General features: G+C 39.3%; 1 protein-coding gene across 1 annotated transcript in view; it reads right to left on the reverse strand.

Annotated features, from left to right (window-relative positions):
* Positions 1 to 3,421: 3,421 nt before the first annotated feature.
* Positions 3,422 to 23,817, reverse strand: part of LOC145986588 (uncharacterized) — a 72,816-nt gene continuing 52,420 nt past the window's right edge. Inside the window, exons 15-16 of the mRNA XM_083120767.1 lie at positions 6,561 to 6,717; positions 3,422 to 5,798 (exon numbers count right to left, since the gene is read on the reverse strand). Of these exons, the coding sequence (XP_082976893.1) occupies positions 5,653 to 5,798; positions 6,561 to 6,717 (303 nt within the window). The 3' untranslated portion in view covers positions 3,422 to 5,652. The remainder of the gene's footprint in view (positions 5,799 to 6,560; positions 6,718 to 23,817) is intronic.

Here is a 23,817-nt window from a genome sequence, read left to right on the forward strand (position 1 = left end):
ATTAATGATGATTTTCTCAGGTATTTGGTTCCTGCGGAAGGTAACACAGAAAAGTTTTGTTCGAACGAGGTCGAAAGTCTCATCTTCTCGCCAGATCTTTTTCGGCAAGAGTTTGACTGTGAGAACCCTGATTGGGCTTTCTATACCTTCCAATGCATCTTGTTCGGAGGTATCATGTTCGATACCAAATACCAGACCCTCCCTTTGTACTAATGAATGTGGCACCCGCCATTGAACCAGCATTTCCCGATGTAAAGCAGTCTGCAGCATGAAATTATTAGCAGCCCTTGCTGTTTTGAATGTTACCCGGACCCGGTTGATACCACATTGTTCTACCAAGTTGACTGTCACATTTTTTTCCTGAGAATGTTTCCGACGCTACCTGCGGCAAGTCTTTTCGCGTTTTTCTCAATACCGTCCAGGAGGACGACATATGGTTCCGACATGTCTTTGTCGTACCAGTATTCGGGAAGAGTGGGTTGAATTTCGGAAATAGTGTCTCCACGGGGAACTTTGTCTGGCTGGATCGATTCCTCCATTCATCCCGGTGGCATTTTTGGGTGTTTTTGTCCGCACTTGTGTTATGTGGTTAGTCTTGGTTGGCGATGAGAGTTGTTCTATTGTGTCCATGTCGGTGTCCGGGGATTCGTTCCCGTCCATGGCCGTTCAGGCCGGCTACTCGGGTGAAGGTATACGTATCACTGTTCTATTAAACCACGCGGTATGTGTTCCTATACAATACCTGTTCACTACACTATCACTTGGTAGCAAAATTGCGAGAACTAGTTCAACGTGTAACCACTGCGCGAGGATCTGCGTACACACGTCTTGATCCTGTCAAGATTCCAGTTGAACTCCATTCTTAATAAGGTTCTTTCTACTTATCTTCATTCAGTAAACAAAGCGCTCCTATCAGTGGTGCAAGAACGTTTATCATTTAGGGCATAGGCGTGCACACAGGGAGGCATGGGGTTGCCCCCCCCCCCCTAATCATGGATGCATAGGCGATTAATATGTACCAACAGATTTGCGCCTCTCTGCAGAACTGATTAAGGGAGCCCTTTATAAATCATGCTTCATAATGATTCCCTTTAGTTTCCAGTATGCAAGATTTTTATGCACAAAGGAATCTAACGAGAATCCAACAACACCATTGTGTTGTGTTATGGAAGAAAAATCAAATTAATTAAATAATAATGGTTACATATTATCTACACTTTGATGAATTGTGTAAAAATTTGTAATACATTTTTTTGTACTTGCTAAAACATTAAAACATGGGTCCCTTAGTCCACCACGGAATCTATTTCCTTCAAAGGAGAGACAGACAATGTTTGTCTACTGGTTACTTTAACCATTTTGCAAAATATTGTGTGAATTGTATTACATTATAGTTGAAATGCATGTAATGACACCTGACAAACAAATAGGAATCCCTTGATTGATCAATGAGTTCTTGGATTACGGTGTCATCATTAATATTTCATAGAAATAAATTGTTTTAATATGGCGCAAATAATTTTACAGGACACCATGGCATTCTCCTTAACATTTTTTTTCATATAGATCGTTTGGCTCCCAGGGCCGACTCCCGCCGCCCCATAGCTATGGCTCTGAACTTGGAATATAAGAATAGAAGGGAATGCGAGCAAAGCGAGCAAGAGAATTTTAAGAAATGTATTTTTATTTGAATAATATTTGAAATCTAGGGGATGGCAATTGCCCCTCTGTCCCCCTTGCAAGTGTCTTTTGCCATCTGGAAGAAGAATGCAAGAAACACGTAAAAACTAATTCCATCATAAGTATCCAATTGTCCTGCTATTCTTAGATTCTCCTAGTCTTGTTTTTTTACTTCAATGTTTGCCTCCCCTACAATGGATTTCCATCCAATGGCAGGTGGGGGACAATGCCCCTGCCCCCTGTGGTTGCGGCACTGTTTATGAGTGTATCTTCATCAATTTCACGTCATCACTCATTGTTGCGATTAGCTACGTGACAGAAAAGCAAAGGAAAGTAACAAAAATTAAATATCCACTCCCTCTCTCTACTACATGAATCACTATTACCAAAAGGTAGACTTCGGAAACAAAAATTTAAGCAGTTCCAAGTTCATAGCAACACACCCAACAAAACATCCGAACAAATTAGGCGCCTTTAATACAAGACTACTCAAAATGTCGCAACTGTTCTAGATACTGAAAATTGCAAAATCATTTCCCGAAGTTTGAATCTGGAAGGGAATTTTCCTCCCAATCCTGATACGACATTATACGGAATCTCATACACCCTAATAATGATGGATTGATTTGGTGTTTTAAGTTTATTTTATGAACAGTAAGGCTAATCGGGACTGGACCTACAGTTTAAAGTGGGATCCGAACCACTATGCGTCTCCACCGGGTATCGAACCCGGGACCCCTTGATTACAAGGCGACGACGCTACCACTGTGCCATCGGGGAGGCCTATATACACCCTAATAAATCACAAAATCAATAAGTGTCTTTGTTATGTTGCTAGAGTAACACATGATATAATTGTAAAGATTAGTGAGAATTCTAGGTAGGAATGTGTTCTGCAGTTTTCACAGAGGGGGGGGGGCAAGGCAGGCAACTGCCCCCCCCTCTAGCTACAGGCCTGGGGGTACTGTACCCCCCTTCAAAAATTTAGGTGGGTGCAATGTACCCCTGTAACTCCCCCCCCTCAGTTCCTGCGCCACTGGCTCCTATCACATTCAAGGATTATGTTTGCAATTGTTTTCATTAGTTTATTTCTTCTTCATTGTTGGGCAATTCCATGTGTGATAGAATTACCTTTTGGATAGCTATGTAATTACATATTTCCCTCTTATGATTACATATATAGTACAATATGTGACTTGTCGTGCTATATGTACTGACACAATGTAGTACAACTTCAAGCTTGCAAAAAATGTAAATTATTTGGATGTACTAGGCAGATAATTGTGTTTAACATCCATCTGATGGAATTACCTTCATGTAAACCTTCTTTGCAGGTGCATACTGACATTTTCCAATTTCTGTGAATTATGAACTTTTGTCTGAAATATTAATATTGGGAAAAATAGTTCAAAGCATGCTCATCATGCCAGGACATGAAAACAGATTTTTTTTGTACTCTGACACTTATTACTATCATCCCAAATAGTATGTGACGGAATTACCATTTGTCCAACTACGCTATACACATGTAATTGTGATTGATTGATTGAGTTAGTGTTTTAAGTTCACTTTATGCACAATAAAACTAATCGGGACTGGACCTAAAGTTTAAAGTGAGATCCGAACCACTATGTGCCTCCATCGGCTATCGAACCCGGGACCCGTTGATTACAAGAAGATTACCATACCACAATGCCATCGGGGTATTTAATTGGGTTGTTTTCAAAATAATATAATGCAGTCCAACTGAAAATTGGTTTTAATGATCAAAACTGTAATACAGTATTGGTCTTCTGAACAATGCAATAACAATATGATAAAATATTTAGTATCAGGTAACAAAGAATCAAAAGGTAAACTAAAATTCTCACTTTTTTTAAACGAAATCTACATATTTGGAAACTATATTGGCATAATTGCTTGGATAGGTCTAAGTTTAAAGTACTGGACTGTCAAAAACATATCGAACACACTGTTCAAAAACTAACAATACTGTTTGTTGGGATCTTGGTCAAGATGTGTTAAACAATCTCCTTCAGACAACTGGCAAAGAAATTCCATTCCATGAGAGTCAAGCTAAATAATGTTTCTGAGAATACTATTGTATATTTTCAAACAGGTATCACAACGAATTCCAACAAGGATGGTGGCAGTGGCTACTGAAAATAATAGAAAATAATGTAAAACAGCTTCGCGGAAAACGTGAGTATCTTAATTAGGTATCTTTGGTTGAAGTGGCTACCTGAGAAGAATTTAACACCTTGGATTGCAGGGTACAATGAAAATACTTCCTGCAAAAGCAACTCCAAAAATCAATGACAGCAAATTGTATGGCGAGATAGCACTTGAAGAGCCTCCTTGATGGTCTCTATTGCTGCTTGTAGTGTCCGAAGCACCTTTGATCATAATAATTTTCTTCCTTCTCTGCCTACTTCTGCATTGACATTAATCTGCTGTCTTAGCCATTATACTCCAGAAACATTGCAGATCAAAGTGAAAATGAGTTAGCAATATGTAGATAATAGATAACATTAAGATACCTCAGAAATACCACTTGGAGCAATTCCCAGGTATCACTGGTAATTCCATCACACACAGCTGGTAATTCCGTAACAGTGATGTACAGCCATTCCATGAACATTGCTGCACATGTGTGTTACACATGTGAGTAGTACCAAAATGTACCTTTGCCTTATGTATTAAAAGACGTGTATATCTCAGTTTACATACAAACAATAACATAGTGAAATATACCAATTTGTTCTTCTAGGGCACATTAATCTTACCGTACTATCATATTAGTTCCTTCTTACCATATACGGTGAGTTCATGAATCGTTAAAATGAGCAATTAACATATCATGCCATGTATATTGTGGCCATCTTGAAAAATACTGTTTCTAACCACCTGCCGTATTGTTTTTAATGAAACAACGGCATGTTCCATTAACTACAAGTATAACTCTTGTATGATATCATCTTCATTTTTATGTATAAAGCTTTTCAGTTTTTGGACTGGAGGTTGACATTTCCGTGGAATTGCCCTGTTATTTTCTTTCAGAAATAGAATAAGGATTAGAGGCTAGAAATTTTCATTAAGTAGCAGACACAACAGGCTATATTTATGAAGTCATATTTACGGCACTTATCAGACTTGCATAATTAATGAAGTAAACTTGGTAAGGATTTTTTTATGAGTGACAAAGTACATACACATTTGTAAATTTACTTTAAAATATCTATATATTTTTCAGTGTTCGAGATTAAGGAGAGCCAATGGCAGGGTTCTTTCCAGAGATTGAGGCAATCAAGGTTCTTTGAAAGAAAAGAAAAAATTCGCTTCCCCATAGCTTGAAATTGAAATGTACTTAAAGACTTGATTCAGACCAATCCCCTACCATATTTCATATGAGGTAACAAATTAATTTGTATTAAAACTAACTTAATCAACACTTTCTTAACAACAATAATCCACTTTAATTTGCATATCATGTTTAATTCTAAATTTACATTTTGTTGTTCTTTTTTACTGTTAATTTTATTATGGTTTTTGACACTCTCCTTTTCATGTGAAAATTCACCCATTATATTGGTATCAAAAACTGCACCATCGAAATTAAAAATCGGTTACTATTATTTTGATCTTCCATGCACGTATAAACAGAGTTTTTGTCTTGAGAAAAAAGTTACGGTGCTCTTTACAGTTGATTTGCTATGGTAACATGAAACTTGTAAGATTAATCACAAGAAATACAAAAATACTGTGATATTTTCACACATAATCACACTTTAGTCCACACGTTTCTACATTTTTTGTTAACACATACGATTATTAGTTTTTATCTATGGAAAAGTTGCAATACTGTATACCATTGCATACTACTAGATAAAAAGTACTGCCTATAAAATATATTACATATTTCCTGTTTACATTATAGTGAAACATTCTATTCACATATTCATAAATATCTATTCAACAATTTGGCAGTTGCCCAGCTAGTTTGCATGTCCTGCAGCACGCTTTAGAATAATATTCATGCGAGCATGAATTCAACCGAACAACAAGATCACATTTGGAATCTGCCAGACCGTCAGTGCAATTTGTGGGAATAGCTTTATCTGTAAAAGAATAAATTGAGATCAGAATGCACATACATATTTTTATTTCATTCATTCGAGAATTGTATATTTGTACTTGTGTGATAGAAATATTCCGTAAAATAATTAATGAAAACTTGACTGAATTACAAACTTGAAACTGAAGGGAATCTGAAGTAAGTCTTGAAGAGAATCTATTTTCATGGATATTTTTAGGTCCAAGGCACAAGAAAACATCCCTACATTACAATCTCCACACTTCAAGCATTGCTTATTATGGCAGTGACAGTGTCTCAAAGAAGCAGGGGGCGAATGTCCCCTACTGCTCCAAGCAAGCAAAAAAAAAATAATAAGTACATGAATCCATTTGTAGCCAAAAAATGAATATTTGAATTTTTGGTATAATGTTTTGGTGAATACTAATGTGACTGTCACAAAGAGAATGTCCCCCTTCTCTGCCTCTGAACTCACTTTTTTGTGCATACCCGCAACACTTCCCAGCAAGCAAAAAAATCTCAATTACCTAACATATGCATTTTTACATGACATTTAATGGTATATTAAATGTAACTGCCTCCCCCCAAGCATCCCTCACCCCACCGTCTCTCCTATATATTTTTCTGCACCGTCACTGCATTATGGATATGTTGGATAGATAATTTAACGAAAAGTTACACGAAATGAGTATGTCTGCCCATTCTGTTAGGCTGTCTCATAAGAGTATGTATGAGTCTAATTTTCTGACCATTTCTATTACTACTTATTGACTCTTAGCCAACTTACCTGGAACTGTAACACATTGAACAGCCAGTTTCAAATCATATTTGTTCGCAAATCCCATTCGATAGTTGTCGATGTAGCCAACATCCCACCTCACTTCGACCCATCCATGCTCTGTCACATTTTTTTCAACTGTTCCCTCTCTTGGGGGGTTTCCATCCTTTAGGAAAGAAAATGTGTTGTCTTACTATTTGTTTATGAAAGGAGTAAACACATTTGTAAAGATTTGCAATAAAGAGGAATAAAAAGTATGAATAAAAGTACAATTGCATCATGTAATTTAAACTAACCTTAAATATGAAGTCCCATTTTAATTCTGAGCTCAAAATCCTGGCAGTATTTTCAAGCAGAGTAAAGTATACAAATATGGAATGCATTTATATCTTTGTCATAACTAATTAAAAATTAAGCTAAAAGATAAAAATCACTTTCACTATCATTTACTTAGACTAGGAAGTTTTAATGTAGTACTGAGTTTAAATAAAAAAACATAGAAGTGTTAAAAAAAAATTATGAAAAATATGGATGTGTAGCTTTTTGAAAGTGACATGAGTAGTTTGATACGTTCAAGGCAATTAGACACGTCGTATTATTATACTATTAATATTAACTTAATAATACTCAGCGGTGAACGATGAGACTTGGTGAAGTACACAGACTCCTCTCAGGTACAGGGATAGAGTTAGGCAAAGACAATATCCACAGCACAGAGAAATAAAACCACATTACTGCAGTATGTATAAACTGAAAGGTTTTATTCTTTATTTATTGCAATTATAATGCAAATATACTTGAGACGAAGGCGAGGACTTCGCTTTGTCGATGAATTGACTAAACTAAAACGCATAAACTCAATGCGTGGCTATCGGCAAGCCTATGATCACATAGACCTAGCTTGCGCCCCGAACTACCACACCAAGAGATATGCAATGATAACTGAGCCAATATTTGCTCTTTAGCCTTTCATTTCCAAATTAATCCTTAGGCTAGCTTTATTATTTAACGTAGAATGGTTGCAGTATTGTGCATGTCATCAATGCATGGCTATCGGCGTACCTATGATCACATAGGCCTAGCTTGCGCCCCAAACTACCATACCAAGATGTATGCACAACAGCGAGGAGTTCTTTTTAATTTTAAAAGCTTGTCGATCCGTGGCGAAAAAGTGTGATGATTCTTACGCGATATCCTCATTTTTATACTATTTTCGAGAACACAGATTCAAGTACAGATTGAATTGAATTGAATTGAAAAGTCTTTTTATTTACTACAGAGCGATATTCAGCATTGGGCTGCTCTACCACCTAACTCTGGTGATTAAAAGTTACAATACATATATTTATAATACTGAAATCAAATATATAACATAACATGAATGAATTTGACATAAATGAAAAATAATAAAATTATAAGAGAATACAATGACAGATACATTAACACACACACACACACATGCACGCACACACACGTGTACATACGCAATTTCCAAATCGATACTAAAATAGCTTGCACACAGGTTGAAATATTCGTTGTGTCAGATAAGTGTTTGCAAAATACATGGTTTTACTTTACTTGATTCCTGTTGCTTAGTCGTACGAGCTAATGCTCAATTGTTGTATTTGCAATAAAAATAATACGACTTGTTCTTTTAAGTTATTGGGTGTTGTTGCAAAAGAAACATAATCGGGAAGAGCATTCCAAACCTTTGCAGACCAGAGAGAGATAAGGAGCCTTCGAAACTGACAGCAGAGTGCGGGGAATGTCGATTTTTCGCCGACCTCTAGTATTGTATGGATGTATGGAATTTCTAAATGTCAGTTTCTCGTGTAGATAACTAGGTGTTTGCAATTTTAATACCTTATATATTGTAGAACGCTGATGCAGAAGACGTCGCCTAGACATGTTAAGGATTTTGTATGTATTGAGCAAGGGTAGGATGTGCTGATTTCTCCTGATCGAGAGAACATAATGAATGCAAGAATTCTGTATTTTTTGTATTCTGTTCAATATTTTACGTTGTAAATTCGTGCCATACACCACATCACAGTAATCAAAAATAGGATATATTAGAGTTTCGATGAGATATAATTGTGTTTCTCTAGTGAAAAAGTCTCTCTTCCTGTAGAGTGATCTCATTATTGTTAGTGCTTTTGTGCGTTGCACTGAGATATGCGCTGACCAGGAAAAATTTGGATAAAAAATAAGGCCTACGTTTTTAACTGTTGATGCATAAATTAGGTTTTGGTTTTTAATTTTGATGTTAATTGTATCATAATTTACTATTTCAAGATAAAAGTTAGAGCCTAAAATTGTATATACGCATTTATTCTGGTTAATTGTGAGTCCATTTGCAGTGAGCCACTTGTTAAGGGCATGTAAATCATTGTTTAGATTATCTATCTTGTCATTGTTTAGATTACCTATCTTGTTTAACAAATCCGATGGTGATGACGATATCATCAACTGCGTATCATCCGCGTAACAATGTATATTACAATGGCTGATGGTGTTTGATATATCAGCGACGTATAAGGTGTATAAAAGGGGGGCCAGAATGGAACTCCTCCGTTTAATGTTATCGGTGATGATCCGGTGTCGGCAGGGTAAAAAACTCTGTCTTCTTTCGTGTAGATAAGATTGGAACCAGTTTATTACAGGCTTCGAAAAACTGTAGTATTTCATTTTTGCTAGGAGAAGGTTATGATTGACAAGATCGAAAGCTTTAGAAAGGTCTAATAATACTAGTATAGTTAGTTTTTTATCGTTAATTGAACGTAAAATATTTTCCGCGACAGATAACAATGCCGTGGTTGTACTATGAGAAGTACGGAAACCTGATTGAGAATCAGGTAGGATTTTATATTTTGCAATGTAATCTTTTAATTGTATAGATACTATCTTTTCTGTGACTTTTGAAAATATTGATAGAACGCTGATTGGTCTTAAATCGCTTAGAGAGGTTAACGTCTGCTTTTTGGGGAGCGGAATAACTCAAGCTTCTTTCCATGCATTTGGAAATTGGCCGGTTTTCAGAGAAAAATTTATAGTATGTGTGAGTGCCGGAAGTATGAAGGGAGGGGCCTGTTTAAGCATTTCGCACGTAATGTTGTCCACTCCTGCAGCATTTGATCGAATGCTGTACACTGCCTTTTCAACCTCAGAATCTTGAACCTGGCGAAAGGATAATTCATTTGCATCATTTCGGAAGCAGTTCTCCAAGAAATACTTGCACTCTTTTGCAATAATGGCATTGTCTCGAGGAACACTGTCGTAGACATTTGCAAAATGTTTATTAATTTCAGAGGGACTGCTCAGGTGAGGCGGAAGTTCTTCCGCGTTCCGTTTGCTACCGATGCCAATTGTTTTCAGGCTTTATCCCTGGGTTTTGCACAATGCAGTGACACGCTCGTCAAGCAGTGGTCTGAAGTTCCGATTGGGCTAGCGATTTCGAAAGAAGATACAATGTTGGGGTTGTCAACAATTATTAAATCTAACAATGTTTCAGAAGATTCTGTTATTCTAGTGGGTTTATCAATCAATTGTGTTAAACTATACGATTTAATAATATCTTTAAGAAACAGGGTCTCCGCTTTTTGTGTGCTGAGCATGTCGCAATTAAAATCACCTAGCATAAGGAAAGTGTCTACACTGGCATAGTTATCTGTAATAATTTCTTCCATGACGGCGAGATTTGTATAGGCTACATTCGGTGGACGGTAAAACGTGCAAATACCAAGTTTTAAGTCATTTACACTAACTATCATGCTAATATATTCAATATCATTGGCTTCGGATGGTCGGAAGTCTGCGAATTTTACTGCCAGCGCCGAGCGGGTAAATATGGCAATGCCCCCGCCTTCTTTCTTGTTTCTGTCGTTACGGAAAACCGAGTAACCGGGGATGTTGATTTCGTTCGTCCCGTCTGCGCTACAGAGCCAAGTTTTCATTATTATTACGATATCGTAAGCACGTTGGCGTACCACGAGCCTCAGTTAGTCTATCTTCGGGATTAAAGAACGAACGTTTGTATGTGCTATGCTGAGGTCGGATAAATTTGGCAACCTCTGCATCCGAACCAGGGTGTCGTGGGTCTTTGACCGAGTAACGAGGGTTGAGACTGTTTGATGGTCAGGCGGGTAGGGGTGGCTCTCTCTCATGACGTTTTCACCCATTCTTGAAAGAAAAAGGCGCTACTGTTTCTCCTTCCCTCCCCTCTCTCTGCGGCTGATCGGAATACATAGCTGTAGGGACATTCTTTGATCGAAAAAGCGAACAATATATCAAGGCAAGCACTTACCTGACTTACATGAAAATTTTTAAGACACACATCTAGGTTATTTCTTCTCTTCATCGGGTGGAGACGAGTACACAAACAATGTCACACAATCACACACACATTTACACACACTATTGCTTGAGACGAAGACACAAACACATAATATTTTAATGGCAAAATAGAATTAAAGATATTTAGATTATTAGTTTTCATGGTTTTTGTAGAATACTCTTCCTACGAGCGACATAGGAGGCACTTGCTGCTGTCCCAGAGTTGTTGTTTTTTTTTTGTTTTTTTTTTCCGCGTATTACGGCTTGATTGTTTTACAGGTTTGATAGTTGTCTACACGATGTGACATAGTGTTTCGTGTTACCTTTCCTGATCACTATTTCCCCATCTTCCGTGTACACCTGTTTGAGACCGAACTTCTCGATGGCCTTCCTGAGAATCTGTAGCCATTCACTGGAGAGATCTTCTCTTATGGAGATTCCAGAGTTTTTTAGTTTTCTTTTGTTCCTGAAAACTAGCGACCTTGACCTGTAATTTGTAAATTTCACGATGATGCCTCTGTGCGACCTGGGAGACTTCGGTCCTACCCTGTGCGTACGGCATAAATCACCGTTGCTTACATGAACCCCTAAATGCTCCTCAAAAAGAGACAGAGCGATGTTGTCGGTACTTTCCCCTTCGGTCTCTGGAATTCCAAAGATTTGTATACTATTTCTTCTTTGGTATTGTTCCAGATCCTCGTGTTTTTTCTTGCAAATTTCAGATATTTTCGTCTCTGTCTGCGAGTTCCTCGCAAAGAGAGTTGACTTCTTCCGAATTGAACTTCATCGTTTCTGTCAAACGATCCACCACAGCTTTTGTGATCGATTCAATTATGGAATCTGTGATCAGTTTTAGCACTTCTGGGGTTTGCACCGCTGATTTCACTTGCTCGCAGATCTCTCTGACGAAGGCCGCTGTGTCCTGCAGGGGTGACTGACCTCCAGCTGCTGCTGATGCTCCGCATTTTCTGGGCGCCATGGCTGCTGCTTTGTTCGTGTTCACAAGCGAGAGAAACTATTCAATATTTCGTTAGAGTGACTGGAGTGGGAAAGTATATCTATACAGAAATCGTTCACACCATGGACGTCCACAGGATTTTTTCCAGGGAGGGGCAAGAAAGGTATTTTTTCCAGGGGGGGCAACATGGCATATTTTCCCCAATAATTGTGTTCATCCCTCAAAAAACATTTCTTAAATTTGAATTTATCACGTTCGTGCAATAATTAACACACATTATTGTGGCTGAAATTAAATTATATGTGTGAAATATGTAATATTAGGTTGACTTTCGTTTTCCAGGGGGGGCCACGGCCCCCCCTTGCCCCCCTTACGGACGCCCATGGTTCACACTATCACTTACGAATCAGTTTCTATGAAACAACACCGCTTATCCTCTTTACACCTGCCTTTGTATAACGAAATTCTGGGAGCGCAACTTACACACGTTCACTCGGCCATGTGACAATTCTTTCTAAATGATGATCACTCACTATCTACAAAAGGATACTATCCACAAAACTGACATCTACACATGTTTAGAAATACAAATTCACATAGTGCACTCTCACAAACATGAAGATACATTAAACTACTCATAATAGAGCATAAAATACAATAAACATTAAACAAAAGTTATACATTAAAATAAGTTGCAATATTACATATAATAACACAACATTTAAGTGTCCTTTCTTAAAGTATAATATATCAGTAACATATTTTAAAGTTGTGACGTTACATAAAAATATGGATCATATCATCTGCCCCTTCCTTTCGGAAACTAAGTTTCAGGAAGGAAGTTATCTACCTGGAGGAAACTTAGTTTTAAAGTACAAACTCTTTCTTCTTATCCTCCGAAAAATGCACTAGTTTTAGGTTATCCATGTTAACCTTACCATATAATTCTTTAGTCTTTGGAATTAACAATGTCACAACATTATTTCCCACTTTGTCCACTAGATAAGGTCCTATCCACAACATAAATAACTTTTGAATGGTCCTAACTAGTGACGAGCTTAAGAAATGGTTTTTAACCATCACAAAGTTTCCAACTGTCACTGTCTTGGTGTTTCCCTTCTGTTTTAAATCCTTCGACAGCTTCTTCTTCTCCCTGACTTGGGCTAAGAATAATTTGGACTTCCAATCCGGTTGGGCTTCTTCCCGTTCGGGCCAATTGAAATGTGTTAGGATCTCTCTGGGTATAGGATGATTGAAGAATAGTTCAGCAGGCGAATATCCAGTGGTCTCGGAAATAGAATAATTAATCAGCAAAACGACTGAAGGCATATGTTACCATCAGGCTCACCAAAATTTAAGGAGCTTATACAAGATGAATATCATGGCACAGTAACATCTCATTGTTTCACTTTATCAGTTCTTCATTCAGGAGCTTTCATTAGGCTATAGGTATGGGATATGGAGATCGATACACAGGTTCTGTGGTGGTGAGTTCAATCTCACACTGGAAGTTTTTAATAGTACCTGGTCTCTCGGAAAATACATCTCTATGCTTCAATAAGACTTCTTTCAATTTGCTTCTACCCCTTTCACATAAAGTCTCATTCGCATTGACCTTCTGAAGAATGTCGTCAGGACTAGCCATCCACTGATCGACATGGGAATCTTCATGAACTTTTCTTACATATGTCCCTGTCGAAGATCCATTATTCACGAGGTCCTGCTCTACCGGAACTCCGTCTACGGTGAGGGATAACTTCTCGTGCTGTAGGTCAATTCCTGCTTCATATTTCCTGAGGAATGGGTAGCCCAAAATAAAGTCAGCTTCGAGACCTTTCAAGACAAACATGTCCTCTAATAAATTTCTTCCAGCAATCTCTACATATACTTGTCTACATCCCACAACTCTAGTTTTGTTTCTCCCAGTGAAATCAGTCAGCCTAACATCTGGACATGTTTGTAACTGCAATGATGGCAGCTTCTCTTTAATCTTCTTCCAAATGGCGTAGCTCATGAGATTACATTCGCTGCCAGTGTCCAGAACACAAATAAAATCGCCGCCTGTTACAGTTGCTTTAATTAACGGAGCCCTGGGTAAATTTTCCTTTCTAACTGCCTGTTGTAGTGCTCTATCTAAACTTTGTTCTCCTTCATTGAGAGTCAGCACAACAAAAATATGATTATCTTCACTATTTATAACGCTGTCATCTGTTCCCAGAGAAGTCCAAGATTTTAGCCCAACCGTGATCGGGAACGAAGAATTCACGTTGGGCGACTGGCTAAATCTGACTGCATACCACTCGGATTAGCACTAGTCGATGGTGCCCAACAAAAGTATCTTGTTATGTCGACGCTTTGACATTGCTCGTTCATCAAACGTGAAGCAGAAGGTTCAAATGGAGGCGCCGTCGCTCTGAAGTTACTGGGTTCAGAGGCGTTACGTGAAGAGTCACGGGAATGGTCTTCTGGATCAGATCTGGAACGACGCGGCCCACGTGCGTAGTTGTTCCTGCCATCCCTTCTAGGAGGATTACGTCGTCTGTTGTAATTGGAATATCCATTCTTCTGGTTCTGCATAACTTGTCTGACTCTGGGTTTTTGGTTTCCAATTCTATTTTGTCTAGGAGCATTTCCCTGACCTGCACCTTCTCTATTCCACACCGGCTTCCAACTGTCTTGCTCCTCAAGCACCTTGAATCTTTTAAAAAAATCAGCAAGCTGTCGTACAGTTAGAGGAGAATTAGCCAAACTCAAACTGCGGGCTCTATATGGAAGCTGGGAGATGATTAAGTTCACTATCTCGGGTTCTACATAACGGGCAGACAGATTGCGGTAGGCTGAGTAAATGTACCAAGCGTATTCCTCCATAGTCATACCAGACTCCTTTGAATATCTGCGAGATCTCACTGCCATCAGCTGCCTCTCTTTGGCCTCTTCAGAAGCATATTGCTTGCGAAAACAGCGGCAGAAATCAGAATAGGACCTGAATTCCAACTGATTTGCTCGAAACCAATGCTCAGCCTGGCCTTTCAATAACCGAGGAATAATTTCCAATCGATATTCGTATGGAACTTGCATTAAATCAAAGTTTATATTAAGTTCTTTTAAAAACTGTTCAGCATTCTGGGCTTCCAGGTCTCCCTTGAACTTGGATAAGGAATTAAGGTCTGCCATCCTTGGGGTTCCTGTCGTTGCTGATCGCTGAGTTCGCGGTGGTGACTCATCCGACCCGCTTGTCACATTTCCATGCCTTTGTGTTCGCTTCCTGATATTGATACTGAGAGTCAGAGCTGGTGCTGGAAGAGGAGGAACTGCGATCTTTCTTCCTTTCTATACGTTTCCTCTTTGCCCCTTCTTCATAAGGACGATACCGTGCCCTGCGAGATTCACGCTCTCTGTAACCTCTATCATCGCCCAAAAGACTAAAGGTAGGTGGAACTGCAAAGGCCACTTCATTAGCTCTTCAATCAGCAGTACCTCGTGGGCGACAGACTTGTTTGTCTTCCCTAGTTCTCTCTCTGCCGGCTCTGTACATCGCTTCTTTTAGTTCAATGTTCATGGTTGGCAACACTGCACTCTCAGTAACTGCAGACGGATGACCAGCTGCTCGAGATCCAGTTTCTGTTTCCGTTTGCCGGGTAATGTGCATGGTCTCTAACTGATTCGTAAGTTGTTCTACTTGAGTCCTTATTTCCTCAACATCCTTGCTTCTTTGAGACACAACTACTGAAATCTGACTAACATTTTCTTGGACGTCAGCCCGGAACTGTATTTTGTCAGTCTCGGCCTCGGCCAACATCTGTTCTATTGTCAGCTGTTTTTCAATAATCCTATTGCACTCTCCAGTAATTCTCGAGTTAATATCCTACCTTTCAAATACACAGCATACTTCTCAACTCCAAAGATTATGGCCAAACATTCTAACTCATGGATGGAGTAATGGCGTTCGTTTTCCTTCAGTTTTCGGCTTGCATACTGAATGACCTTCCTCTCTTCACCATCCATTTGGAAAAGAATACTACTCAATCCTTTCCCAGAAGCATCGCATTGGATACAGAATTCCTGTTCAAAATCAGGCTGTGCTAATTCAGCATCTCTTACAAGTTCATTCTTCAGTAGCTGGAAACTTTGTTCTTCCTCGTCTCCCCAAATCCAACGTTGATTTTTACCTAACAGCTTGGTGAGCGGTTCAGATTTAGCTGCAAAATTTTCAATGAATTTCCGCCTCCAGTTGACGAGGCCAAGAAATTTCCGAACATCCTTTCTAGTTTTAGGTTTAGGAAATAATTTAACGGCTGAATTTTTGTCTGGTTGGATTTTGATAGCATCTCCAGAAACAATGTGACCCAAGTAGGTAATTTCCTTTTTGACAAATTCACATTTTCGCAGCTTTACAGTCATCCCCACTTCTTGGAGTCGCTGCAACACTTCGTCCAGATGTTCGAGATGCTTGGAGAGTTCTTTGTCGAAAATCAGCAAGTCATCCATATATTGAGTTAGATACTCTTCGGTTTCAGGACCAAATACAGCATGCATGGCAGCTATGAAAATTGACACAGCACTAGAGATACCAAAAGGCATTCGAGCAAACATCCACTGACGTCCTTTATAGGAGAAGGCAGTACATGGTTGGCAGTCAGTTTTTACAGGGATCTGTAAATATCCAGAAGCCAGATCCAGATTTGTAAAATAACGAGCGCCTTTAAATTTTTGTAAGGCATCCGAAATGGGCTCAACTGAATTTCGTGGAACACGTACAATTTTATTCAAATTTCTGAAGTCAATGCACTGTACCGTCAGGCTTGTCGACTACAATTAAAGGGTTCAAGTAAGGGGAATTACAAGGCATTATAACACCCCATTGTCTCCACTTTTCTAATTCTTCCTCCAGGAGTTTCCTTTTTGCTATAGGTATGGGATATGGAGATCGATACACAGGTTCTGTGGTGGTGAGTTCAATCTCACACTGGAAGTTTTTAATAGTACCTGGTCTCTCGGAAAATACATCTCTATGCTTCAATAAGACTTCTTTCAATTTGCTTCTACCCCTTTCACATAAAGTCTCATTCACATTGACCTTCTGAAGAATGTCGTCAGGACTAGCCGTCCACTGATCGACATGGGAATCTTCACGAACATTTCTTACATACGTCCCTTTCGAAGATCCATTATTCACGAGGTCCTGCTCTACCGGAACTCCGTCTACGGTGAGGGATAACTTCTCGCGCTGTAGGTCAATTCCTGCTTCATATTTCCTGAGGAATGGGTAGCCCAAAATAAAGTCAGCTTCGAGACCCTTCAAGACAAACATGTCCTCCAATAAATTTCTTCCAGCAATCTCCAGATATACTTGTCTACATCCTACAACTCTAGTTTTGTTTCTCCCAGTGAAATCAGCCAGCCTAACATCTGGACATGTTTGTAACTGTAATGATGGCAGCTTCTCTTTAATCTTCTTCCAAATGGCGTAGCTCATGAGATTACATTCGCTGCCAGTGTCCAGAACACAAATAAAATCGACGCCGGTTACAGTTGCTTTAATTAACGGAGCCCTGGGTAAATTTTCCTTTCTGCCTGCCTGTTGTAGTGTTCTATCTAAACTTTGTTCTCCCTCATTGAGAGTCAGCACAACAAAAAGATGATTATCTTCACTATTTACATCGCTGTCATCGGTTTTCAGAGAAGTCCAAGATTTTAGCCCAACCGTGATCGGGAACGAAGAATTCACGTTGGGCGACTGGCTAAATCCGACTGCATACCACTCGGATTAGCACTAGTCGATGGTGCCCAACAAAAGTCTCTGGTTATGTCGACGCTTTGACGTTGCTCGTTCGTCAAACGTGAAGCAGAAGGTTCAAACGGAGGCGCCGTCGCTCTGAAATTACTGGGTTCAGAGGCGTTACGTGAAGAGTCACGGGAATGGTCTTCTGGATCAGATCTGGAACGACGCGGCCCACGTGCGTAGTTGTTCCTGCCATCCCTTCTAGGAGGATTACGTCGTCTGTTGTAATTGGAATATCCATTCCTCTGGTTCTGCATAACTTGTCTGACTCTGGGTTGTTGGTTTCCAATTCTATTTTGTCTGGGAGCATTTCCCTGGCCTGCACCTTCCCTATTCCACACAGGCTTCCAACTGTCCTGCTCTTCAAGCACCTCTAACCTTTTCAGAAAGTCGGCTAGCTGCCGTACAGTTTGAGGAGAATTAGCTAGACTCAGACTGCGAGCTCTATATGGAAGCTGGGAGATGATTAAATTGACAATCTCAGGTTCTATGTAATGGGCAGACAGATTGCAGTAGGCTGAGTAAATAGACCAGGCATATTCCTCCATGCTCATACCGGACTGCTTTAAGTATCGGCGAGATCTCACTGCTGTCAGCTGCCTCTCTTTGGCCTCTTCTGAAGCATATTGTTTGTGAAAACGACGGCAGAAATCAGAATAGGACTTGAACTCTAACTGGTTTGCTCGAAACCAATGCTCAGCCTGGCCCTTGAAAAGCCGAGGAATAATTTCCAATCGGTATTCGTATGGAATCTGCATTAAATCAAAATTGATATTAAGTTCTTTTAAGTATTGCTCACCATTCTGGGCTTCCAGGTCTCCCTTGAACTTCGACAAGGAATTAAGGTCTGCCATCCTTGGAGTTCCAGTCATTGCTGATCGCTGAGTTGTTGGCGGCGACTCATCTGGCCCGTTCCTTGAATTTCCATGCCTTCGTGTTTGCTTCCTGATTTTTGCTTGATACTGAGAGTCAGAGCTGGTGCTGGAAGAGGAGGAACTGTGATCTTTCTTCCTTTCTAGACGTTTCCTCTTTGTCCTTTCTTCATAAAGACTGTGTCGGGCCCTGCGAGATTCACGCTCTCTGTAACCTCTGTCATCGCCCGAAAGACTAAAGGTAGGTGGAACAGCAGATGCCACTTCATTAGCTCTTGAATCAGCAGTAACTCGTGGGCGACAGACTTGTTTGTCTTCTCTAGTTCTCTCTCCACCGGCTCTGTCCATCGCTTCATTTAGTTCAATGTTCATGGTTGGCAACGCTGCACTCTCAGCAACTGCAGACGGATGACCAGCTGCTCGAGATCCAGTTTCTGTTTCCGTTTGCCGGGTAATCTGCATGGTCTCTAACTGATTCGTAAGTTGTTCTACTTGAGTTTTTATTTCCTCAACGTCCTTGCTTCTTTGAGACACAATTACTGAAATCTGACTAATATTTTCTTGGACCTCAGCCCGGAACTGTATTTTGTCAGTCTCGGCCTCGGTCAATATGTGTTCCATCGTCAGCTGTTTTTCAATAATCTTATTACACTCCTCAGTGAATCTCGAATTAATATCCTCTACATCGATGCGAACACTTTCCGTGGCTTTATTAACATCGGCTGTCAAGCTACGCCGGAACTCATCAAAGTCTATCTCCCTAGCCTGCCGGATTTCCTCAGAGAATCACGCCCTACTTTCCTCGTTCTCAGACTTCAGTTGTTGAATCTCACAGGCCATCTCGCCTATTTCAGCTCTTAATACTTTCATAGATTCATCGTGCTGCTTACCGATATCATCCTTTAGCAACGCACATTGTCTGAGGATATCTTCCTTTAATATGTCAGATTGTCTACAGATATCAGCCTTCAGTGCTTCAGACTGTTTGCAGATATCAGCTTTCAGTGCTTCAGACTGTTTACACATATCAGCCTGCAATGTTTCAGACTGTTTGCAGATATCAGCTTTCAAGCTGGTAATGGAATCAGCTTGCTGTTTAATATCAGCCTGCAGTGTTTCAGACTGTTTGCTAATATCATTGCTAATATCAGCCTGTAATTTTTCCATACTTTCGACTTGTTGCTTGCTAATTCCTTCAATCATGGCTTTTAATGCTTTGAACATATTTAATGGATCAGATGAACTATCCGTAGACAATGATTCACAATCTTTACAAACCAAATCGGTAGCATCATGGCTTTCAGTTCGAATATCTAAGCTACAACATTCATAATGTAGAAGCCTTGTACATTTCTTTCTTTATTAATGGCCCGACAACAATCAGGAACATTAAGCTCTGAACTTGAAGCAAGATTTTTATTTGCGCTACGCAAATGCTTCTTTTCCATTTAGAAAAGAAATAGCTCTGTGCTTTTCTACAACTATGAAAGTTCAGTGTTCTTGCACAATTAATCTCAACTTTAAACAATTGTCTTGCCCTTGTATCTTATACACTACAATATCGAGCCAACACGTTGAGCTGCCACTTGATACGTTCAAGGCAATAGACACGTCGTATTATTATACTATTAATATTAACTTAATAATACTCAGCGGTGAATGATGAGACTTGGTGAAGTACACAGACTCCTCTCAGGTACAGGGATAGTGTTAGGCAAAGACAATATTCACAGCACAGAGAAATAAAACCACATTACTGCAGTATGTATAAACTGAAAGGTTTTATTCTTTATTTATTGCAATTATAATGCAAATATACTTGAGACGAAGGCAAGGACTTCGCTTTGTCGATGAATTGACTCAACTAAAAAGCATAAACTCAATGCGTGGCTATCGGCAAGCCTATGATCACATAGACCTAGCTTGCGCCCCGAACTACCACACCAAGAGATATGCAATGATAACTGAGCCAATATTTGCTCTTTAGCCTTTCATTTCCAAATTAATCCTTAGGCTAGCTTTATTATTTAACGTAGAATGGTTGCAGTATTGTGCATATCATCAATGCATGGCTAACGGCGTACCTATGATCACATAGGCCTAGCTTGCGCCCCAAACTACCATACCAAGATGTATGCACAACACCGAGGAGTTCTTTTTAATTTTAAAAGCTTCGTTGATCTGTGGCGAAAAAGTGTGATGATTCTTACGCAATATCCTCACTTTTATACTATTTTCGAGAACACAGATTCAAGTACAGATAAATCACTCACTATCAACAAAACTGACATCTACACATGTTTAGAAATACAAATTCACATAGTGCACTCTTGCAAACATGAAGATACATTAAACTACTCATAATAGAGCATAAAATACAATAAACATTAAACAAAAGTTATACATTAAAACAAGTTGCAATATTACATATAACAACACAACATTTAAGTGTCCTTTCATAAAAGTATAATATATCAGTAACATATTTTAAAGTTGTGACGTCACATAAAAATATGAATCATATCAAGTTAATGGTAAGCTTTCGGGTGGAATCGATAACTAATTAACCGATTGGAAAAGATTGATAATTGATCAATAACCAATTAATTAATTACCTGCACAGTGAGTGATTGACGTAAGTTAATTTTATAATAAACCTAATCAATGGATCGATCGATTGGCAGGTGTTTGATTGGTGATTAATACAGGTAACATAAGGTAATGGTATAGCCATGTTTCACCTACATTACAAACTATTGATTTGTGGCTTCGAGCAGCCATGATTGAGGCCAGTTCTTGTACACATATATAACACAGTGCAACAAATTTGAACTTTTTGTCTTGCCACGAGATGAAAGAAAGTGTTCTTTACTAAATCAAATATGCTGATTACAAAAATGAAATCAGAAATGTTCCATTACGTACCAATTTTTCTGGAGAAGATATGCCACATGTACCACTTAGCCTATATTTCATATAGTTAGCAGTATATTGTAATTCATGAAGAACAAAGTAGCAACTTTCGAGACACTTGGAAACTACTCCATTACAATACAGGAGGAACCTGTAGCTGGATAAAATACAGATCAGGGAACAAAATTAATTGTTTGTATTACAAAACATAAAAAAATGTACGAGAAAGCTGCAAAAAGCTTGAAATGTATTTACAAGTTAGAAACATGTTCTGGAAACTTTCCGTTTGTGGGTGGATGGTGAAACTTCTTGTAGGAGTGTCCAGCAGTAATCTGCCAAAAGGTTTGGTGACCACCTTCCCTAATATCGTCTTTCCATGGCAGCGATATCTTGGTGAAATCGCTCACCATGTTCGTCACTCACATCTCCAAGATTAGGCGGGAAAAAATCCAAATGAGAATGCAGGAAATGTATTTTCAAAGACATGTTGCACCCCATAGCCTTGTAACAGTCCAGCATGTGTTCCGTCAGTTCCCTGTAATTGTCAGACCTGATGTTACCCAAGAAATTGTTGCATACATCTTTGAAGGCAAGCCAAGCTGCCTTCTCAGTACTGTCAGCAACTCTTCAAAGGTTATGTCTTTCATCAAGTCACGAATCTGAGGTCCAATGAAAATACCTTCTTTAATTTTTGCATTACTAATCGCAGGAAATTTGGACAGTAAAAATTGAAAACCCTTGCCATCTTTGGCCATTGCTTTCACAAAATTCTTCATGAAGCCCAATTTCAGATGGAGCGGTGGTAACAGCACACTGTCTTTGTCAATACATTTTTTCACCCAGATTGAAGCTATCTCTCGAAGGCCACTGTTTCACTACATAATGGGTCTTTCTGTGCCCTACTGTCCCAGTAACACAAGAAACAGCAATATTTTGTGTAACCAGTCTGCATTCCCAGCACAACCCCAGGACTTTGAGATCAACACAGATTTTCCATTTGTGGTTTGAATAGCCAATATACTTCAGAAGTAGTTTCATTTTCTCCTAGGTTTCTTTTAACTGAATGGAATGGGCCACTGGTATCGAAAGTTTCTCGTTTCTGTTATGCAAAAGAACAGCTTTGAGACTACTTTTTGAGGAATCTATGAATAGGCGCCATTCTTCCGGATTGTGAATCATTCCAAATTCTGTAAGCAGTGCCCATTTATGTCATTACAATATACCAGACACACTGCCATTGAGAAAAAAGTGGAAAGACCAAGCTGTCATTTACGGAAATATATACTAGTGTTTGGTTGTAGCAGGTTTTTTTCTTGAAGATGAGACCCAAGCAATTCTGCTTGCCTTTTTGAAATACTTAGATCTCTTACTTCAATTCTGCCTGTGACAATGGCTGTGGTTGGGGCTGTGATTTAGATGGCGTGTAATCAAGATCTTAGTGATCTATGGTTGGTCACTACCATCGTCTGTTTCATCTTCCAGTGTCCATTCCACTGGTGGTTTTGGAACTGGGAGAGAATCAGAATGCGGAACTGGGCGCATTGCAGATTCCAAATTTGGATATGAAACTGTGTGTTTTGATTTACTTGAGATTCCTGTTACTTTCGTTAAACAAAAGTAGCAATCTTTTATGTGGTCTCTAGGTTCCCTCCACAACTGTGGTATGGCAAATGGCATAAATGGGTGGTTTCCATGCAACCAACCTCTTAAATAGCAAGAGCAACGTGAGCAACAGTTCTGTGGTGCCCAACACTTACCCTAATCTACCTTTCATTCAAAATACAACTCGTACGCCTTTTTGACGAGCGGGGAAATGGGATGTTTTTGGGACTTCGTCGTAAACTCGCCTCACACATAACAGAAAAGGTTTGGCGAATTAACACACTTCCTAGACATCGCTGAACACAAGAAACACGCGGACACACATAAACAGTATTCTTCACATTAGGAGTTTTGCACGACACGCACTGCAGGAACAGACACTGAGTGATCCCACTAGCAACTGACTGATGCAAATAACTACAACTCCACTATACCTCAACCAAGTGGCTATCTATCTCTTACCTCTCCACCCCTCTCCTATGCAGTGTCGAGCCCTAGTAACAGACTGTGCTGATAAGCGCCGCGACAAAAATAACATGCAGTCGTGCGCTGATAAAATTGCATTTCCTGAGAAAAGTTTAGGTGATAGGGAAAAACGGTTTTCACTATCGTCATTAGGGCACTGAACTCCATAGGAATCACATGTTTTTGTTCTGCGGCAATTTTCATTGTCGCACAGTGTAATTCACACAGGCAGGCAGGGGACACTAACACAGACATGCATGATTTAAAATAAACGTGCAGTTGGTGCAAATGTGACAAATGCTAGATGGTGGATATTCCATTGCAAATGACAAATAAAATTGG

The sequence above is a fragment of the Lepisma saccharinum genome, chromosome 4, assembly GCF_977018435.1.
Source record: "Lepisma saccharinum chromosome 4, izLepSacc3.1, whole genome shotgun sequence".
NCBI classification, from domain to species: Eukaryota; Metazoa; Arthropoda; class Insecta; order Zygentoma; family Lepismatidae; genus Lepisma; species Lepisma saccharinum.